General features: G+C 35.2%; 1 protein-coding gene across 1 annotated transcript; it reads left to right on the top strand.

Moving 5' to 3' along the window:
* Nucleotides 1-289: 289 nt before the first annotated feature.
* Nucleotides 290-6676, top strand: LOC118266507 (uncharacterized). The gene is made up of 3 exons (XM_050694640.1): nt 290-1324; nt 1810-1943; nt 6424-6676. The coding sequence occupies exons 1-3, from the start codon at nt 528-530 to the stop codon at nt 6600-6602; spliced, it is 1110 nt and encodes a 369-aa protein (XP_050550597.1). The 5' UTR covers nt 290-527; the 3' UTR covers nt 6603-6676.
* Nucleotides 6677-7140: the final 464 nt, after the last annotated feature.

The following is a 7140-nucleotide window of genomic DNA, read 5'->3' as shown; positions in this document are numbered from 1 at the left end:
TGATTGAAATAGGAAACATGGAGTAATGTAAGTAGCGACATCTATTGTCGAGTAGACAAATTATATGCTGATCTTTTTAGTTCCAATTTAATTCAAGAGATGTCACTAAATTCGCAAAGAAATTATTTATATAATAAAAATATTGTAAAATATTACAGTAATAATCAGTAATTTAACTTGAGTCGAATAAAAAATTCAATGGAATATTTAGAAAACGGAACAAAGATCATGCAGTTTCTCTCAAATGGCAACTCTTTGCTTTTTGTCACAGTCAACTGTCATTTTGACATTGACAATAACAAACCACGATTTGTCAAACTGGTGACGAAAATCCAACCTGTTTACAGTTTCTAATATCAATTTTTTACTGTTTTTACTCTATTTATAGACAAAATTTGGAACAAACTGAAAAGGAAGATGAGGTACGAGGTATATAAAACTACTACATAAACACTAATTTACTTTCACAACCATATTTTAAACTTTTTAGAGGTCATTGGCAGAAAGGATCATCTTTGTAGTAAACAATGAATATAACCAGATTGCATATGACAAAGCAACTTCTAAGATACGCAGTGCTTGTAAAAAATGTCCAAAGAATGATCCCAAACAGTGATTATTACTCCACAATGACATTAGATGCATTTGCCAATGAGATATTTGAACGGCATAAAACAGTCAAATTCCAGAGAAGTGATCTAGCAGAAGCGAATATACAGCGTTGTACTTACACAAGCGATAAAACTAACTTGTCCTCAATGAGTAGTGTGGACCTCGAGAACAAATTTATGGAACTAATCGAAAGAAACCGGGACAGAGACGTTGCAGAACTTTTAAATCAATGTAAGGAATGCAAGAAATTACTGACTTATGCAACCGTTAAGAAGCTGTTTAGACATTACAGTATGCATGGGAGACCGGAGAAGGTTGCTGTAATACAAGAATATTGTTTGACAATTGACCCCGTCGCTTACAGAAGAAATGGAGAGTTCCAACACTATTTAGCAAAGGCTGAGTGCATAAGGGGCAATTCTGACAAAGGATTATCAATCCTAAAAAGTTGTTATAAGAAATATAATAGTTTAAGAAGTTTTTATAGAATTATTTTTAGAGAATTAATACAAGATTCAGTATTAAATCGGTCGGAAGCGTCGTTAGTTATATTTAAGAAGTATGTGTTGGAGTTTAGTGATGAGTGGTCTGACCACTACCCTCTGGTTTGCTTCTGGCACATTTGTTGGGCCAGCAATTGGTTTTCTGATCAGATGCTGGGCGATGAACTGTTAGAGACATCTGATGTTCTTTTAGGTATAGTTTGTGAAAAGTAAGTATTCATGATTGTAGTTATATTTTAAGTCAACATAAAATACATACATTTTTATCCCGATAGTTAGGCAAACATATTCAATCTAGTAACTAGCCAATAATAATTATTCAACTAACACAATTATAGATTGAAAAATAACTAGTTAATAATAACTACTATATTATACTACTACTTTAATATATTTAACTGCACGGTTGACGCAATGGTTGGGTGACCAGCTACATAGTGAACTAGCCTAGTTAGACAGACTGGCCACTGTGATCAAATACAATCGGCAGATTTAGGTATACATAATATATTAAGCCATTTAACAGTTAAATATTGATGAATATTTCTACCACATTTTTTTTGTACTTGGCCACCGTCTCACCTGGTAGTAAGCAATGATGTGGCTGATTATAATGTTATTAACTATATTTATCTTACTTTTATAATTGATCACTTTATAAATAAATTTAACCATCCATTTCACTATGTTTCAGGGCAACAGCTTTCAGTATAATGGCTTTGAAAGACTTCAACGAGGATGCAGTGGTCAGATTACTGCAGACTTTACTTAAGTATGACTTGATGACGGAGTATGTAGCTGTGTTACAAGTGTTGTTTAATTATAAATGTAAGTTTTACGTAGCCTCTATACTATAAAATGGGTTGCTAGAAGTTCTACTGCCACACAGAGATTTTAATGATTACTTAAACTATTCCTTAGTACGATTTGGTATCAAAAACAATTGCTACGGACTGGGTTAAATAACCAGTAAACGACTCTGAGTATGGCAGATAATTACCTAGTCGTTAATATTTTATTCAAATGAATAATGCCAAAACATCACGCCTTTTCGTCCCAAATGGGATAGGCAGATAACTAGAGATAAGCTTTTTGCCATATACTGAGCACAAATACAGAAAATACAAGTCTGCAATTCAAGATTCGAACAAGCTCTTAGTACTTTGCCCGATCTGAAATCAAACCCGAGACCCCTTGTTCAGCAATTGCGCTTGTGGTAACTTCACAATCACCCACCCCATCTCACACCTTTCATTATATAAAATTTTTATTAGTTATGGGTTATCCTGTTTAAACGATAAAATTCCTGTAACTACAAAATTATTAGAGGATACCCAGCATAATTTTAATAATAGGTCACTTTCTACAGAATAATGTATAATATATAACCTGTAGATATACCAACTTCCCTGACAATAGCATAATTATCGCACTGTGCCAGTTCGTAAGGTCCCTGATCCCGGCGCCCAAGCGTCCTACAATGATATTGTCATAAATCTGGTACTCATATCTGGAGCTTCAATTGATATTTTATTGCTGTTATAAATTAACTCCTGCGTAAGTAATACCCTTGTGATTGGAATTAAAACCTCTGATAGGTAAATAGAGCAACGCATTATTGGGTGTTTTAAACTTTTCCGCGACGTCCTGCGTGAGCGATCTAGACGCGAAGGCGATGCGGTGCGGTGCGAAACCAACAAACTGTCAAAATCTATTGACGTGGTCTACGTGACCACGTGGGATAACTATGGTGAGGTGCGGCACGGTGCGGTGCTAACGCGATTAAATTGGCTTGATATTTTCATGCAAACTGGACGTGGCCGTCACGTTTGGTTTGGTTATAATATCAGAAACGGAAACAAAACGAAACGATTCACATGTAAGAAGGACATAACCGCGTCGAACCGCATCGCATGAAATTCGCGTTTCACCGCTTCCTAATCGCGTTCATTTCTAGATCAATCACGGAAGACGCCGCTTTAGCAGAGCATTTGGATGTAAAGGACTTCGGTTTTGTCCTCACCCGCTGGCTTAAGTATAGTAACAGTATAAGTCATATAGTAACAGCCGAGTAAAATACATTTGTCACCATCCTTACCCTTCTTGGGGGTCCAAGAATAGTTTATGGGACTACAAATTTCACTCCCAACTGGGTAAACCTAAACCTCCAGTAGTTAGAGCCTCCAATAAAACCATAAAGCTTTCCTACTAGCTTGTCGAGTGTAGATATTATGGCAAACCGTCGTCGTATGTAAAGGAGACCTATACTTAGGTACTCCAGCATTAGACTATCAAAGACTATTGCTGCTGTTAATTTTCCGAAAGTCAAAACACATGACAGTTAACACCGTATGCGACAAACACGGCCCTATATGACGCTTATCTAAACGTATCTAGGTACAAATATTAGTAATTGTCCCATAATGTTGATTGTTTGCGTACTTAATCAACTGCCCTCGTGAACTTACAACAATTAGTTGATCTGTTTGACGACCTTATCATACCTAATACCTACGTACAAAACAAGTTAGGTGACTAATGAAATAATTCCTTTAGGGCCAACAGACATGCTAGTTTTGATCGTGACGTTCAAGAGATTAAAGTAAGACCTTGTTGCGTCTAATGGCATATTTATTTTGTAGCCAAATAGGCAAATACAATGGTTGCATATTCCATCAACCGGAATATATCCATATATCCACTGTTGAACAAATGCCTTCTTTAGAGTGGGTTAGCTACGATCCCCATACGAATAAAGAGGGGTTCCTACGTCACCAAAAATTTATAAGATACTGCTTAAACTGCTTTCCACCTCACAATGGGCATTGTTCAAAAAAATTACCTTGTGTTTTTATTGAATTTTTCGATAATATAGATTTTTAATATAGAAGAAATATAGAATAATAAGATAGAATTTCGATAATATAATATAGAAACTAATTTGAATATTTTGATAAAAGGATCAGAAACCACGTCAAAAATATTTTTTAAGATTTTCAAATTTTTGATATGGGTGACGTCATCATAAGGCTCAGAACGATAGTATCTGTGCCATAGTGTGGTTGCATTAAAAAAGTACAACTGTCAATAATAGCTGTCTGAATAGAACTGTCAATAATAATAACCTTAATATAAGCTGTAAACAATAAAACATGTGATAAAACGTAATTTAACATATGATATGGACAATAATGGGACTGATAATATCATAGGAGTCTATTACTTCTGTGGTACTTACATTAAAATGATATTCGCGACAATACATATTATAAACTTTGTAATATTCCGCACCAGCTTCTCGACACCACTTCTCTTGTAAGTCTTCCCTATTGCGAACGAAGATTTTGTTTGGACAATTTTTACAATTACTGCTGCAACTTGGAACAAAGCACTTTCTGTATTCCATTTTCACTTTATGCAGAAGAAACTTAGAATTTGAATCTTTGTATTTTTTGTAAACAAAACCGAAACAAACTGACATGACATTTATATTTGACAGTTGTAGGCTTGACTTAAAACTTTTTAATTTTTGAAACATGAGGCAACGATACTAATTTATACGTCCTATTATGACGTCATTTGAAGGACAAGCAAGGTCAACCGTATTTTAACGAAATATCAATAAATAATAAATATTTTAAATTATTAATTAGTCCATAATGATTAGTAAGTCTATTCCTCGAAATGGTTTTTCAATTACGATATTTTATAAATTATGATCAATGCCCATTGATAATCAATCACAGTTGGGATGGGACCTACCCAACTTCCATAACTTATATTACAGACTCCAATACAAAAACAACTTCTTTATTTGTCTAGTCTAGTAAATAAAATGGCTTATTTGCCGTTATGAAACACCCATAACAGCTATAAAAATACTCGTAGATAACATTTCTAATTAATTTGGCCCAATGGGTATCTATTACGTGAATGGATAAACTTAGATGTAACGTTAATTGAAAGTGCTGTTAATGGGTTTGGAATGTATAAGGGCTTAAGAGATCATTATCTTTAATTCCTAACCTTCAACTTGGCAAATTAAAACCTGTCTCGTTTATGTGTAAGGCAATTTAATCCAGAACATGGAGTATTCGCGGCTAGATTAAGGGCGATAATGGGTTGTACTTGGTTAAAAAGAACGTCAATTTGGCTATGTGTCTGTCTCATTATTTTCCATAGATACGACAGCCAAAATGATTTAGGTAGGTACGGTACTACCTATGCACTTGATGCCTACAGTAAATAGGGTTTAGAACGTTCTTTTTTGTAAGTTTTAAGAAATAAATCAATTAGGTGTATTCAGAGGACTTGGTGCTTCTCATAATGGTTAGCACTGGTGTGTTTTGGTGAGATACGAATTCCACACCACTTAGTCTTTCTCTTAGTCTAAACCACGTAGTTTTTGAAGGAATTGTCCAAAAAGACAAAAAATAAAGGCTTCTACTTAGTTATTAAAACTAGTTATTTTATTTTATCTTAAAATAGAATATTCGAGACACGTCCGATTAGAAACAGCATAGCAGCAGACCTTCCGGTTTTAGCTTAGAGATAGTGGACTTTAGGTACCTATAAATAAGATTATAAATAAAATACAATAGGTCCATTGACCCTCTATTATCGCAGGTCACAACTTTTCTCATACTGACGTATTAAGTACTTCCAAGAAATGATTACTTACACTCTTATGAGCTAAGTTATTAGTTGTATTTCCACATGAATCTTTTTTCTTATCTTATGCTCCACTTGTCTTTATAAAACGACTTCCTCTTTGCTGCAAAGGGTCTCTGGTACCCGGGCGGATTGGAGTTTTCTCAGCTTTTCGAAAAAGTCTCTATCACAATCTATTTGGGGATTCAAAGGCGTTATTATACCATCAAAACTTTTAAAATGTCTTTGCTGAATCGATCTTTATATTTTTACATCAACTGCCTCCTACTTATAGGAGGCAGGCGATTGCTGACCAAAGATTCTTCTCACATGGAGAAGGTTTGAGCATTAATCAACGCGCTTGCTCAATGCGGATTGGCGATTTTAAACTTATAATTAGAAATATAAGCCCAGATTTCCTCACGTTTTCAGTGGTGTATAAATAATCTTAGAAAGTACACACAACTCGGAAAACATCACATTGGTACTTGTCGTTGGTAGGTTTCGAACCTACCCCGCCTGCTTCTCGTACATAAGAGTTTATGCACGAGAAGCGGGCGTATTAAACCTCTGAGCCACCACGACATTTTATATTTTGCCATCTATAATTTGACTGACTGTAACTCTCTAATTATCTAACTTTTACTTTCATTTTCAGTAAGGAACAGAGATATTCGAGGCTGTGCAGAGATCATAAGAAATTGTGAAGTCCTTGGAGTCACCTTGCCATCGAATCAACAAGGGAGGTACATCAAAATGCTGATCGATGACAAAAGTCAGAAGTGGACCAAAGAACCCACGAAAACACCCTTCAAAGACTTCAAACTCAAGTTTTAGAATTTTTATACGATTTTGTGATGTCCAGTGTGTATTTATGTAAATAGTTGTACAAAATAAATTAAGAGTAGTAATTATTGTTTTTTATTTTCTGTAAAATTCTATACAGAGATCACCAATGACTAAGTTGTTGATACAAATATAATTACCAATTACAATATTTTTGTTACCGGTTTAGGTACCTATACCATATAAGCCGGTAAACTAGCCGACTGATCGATCATCTGATGGTAAGCAATCGCCGCCGTCCATGGACTCCCAAAACACTAGAGATAAATCCGAACCTTAAAATCTGCAAATATGTCTCGCGGACAACGTAAAAGGTTACCGGGGCTCCGGCTCAAAGCAGGAGAAGGAACGGGGTGCTTTTTAGTCAGTAAGAGTCTGACACTTCCTCCCGCCTCACCCAAGGCGGGAGAAGTCATTGGATGATTTTCCCCACTCAAAAAAGGCTCATAGCTTAGCTTAGAGTACCATATCTATTCTATACTAATTACTTTACTAATATTATAAAGCTGAAGAGTTTGTTTGTTTGAAC

Source organism: Spodoptera frugiperda, chromosome 7, assembly GCF_023101765.2.
Source record: "Spodoptera frugiperda isolate SF20-4 chromosome 7, AGI-APGP_CSIRO_Sfru_2.0, whole genome shotgun sequence".
Lineage (NCBI taxonomy): Eukaryota > Metazoa > Arthropoda > Insecta > Lepidoptera > Noctuidae > Spodoptera > Spodoptera frugiperda.
This window is presented reverse-complemented; position numbering and strand designations above follow the sequence as displayed.

What these genes read in the sequence shown, in the direction of transcription:
- LOC118266507 (XM_050694640.1), top strand. Translation starts at nt 528, where the DNA reads ATGAATATAACCAGATTGCATATGACAAAGCAACTTCTAAGATACGCA. An exon ending in TTAGGTATAGTTTGTGAAAA is followed by an intron (nt 1,325 to 1,809) that starts GTAAGTATTCAT and finishes ACTATGTTTCAG; the next exon opens with GGCAACAGCTTTCAGTATAA. An exon ending in AGTGTTGTTTAATTATAAAT is followed by an intron (nt 1,944 to 6,423) that starts GTAAGTTTTACG and finishes TTTCATTTTCAG; the next exon opens with TAAGGAACAGAGATATTCGA.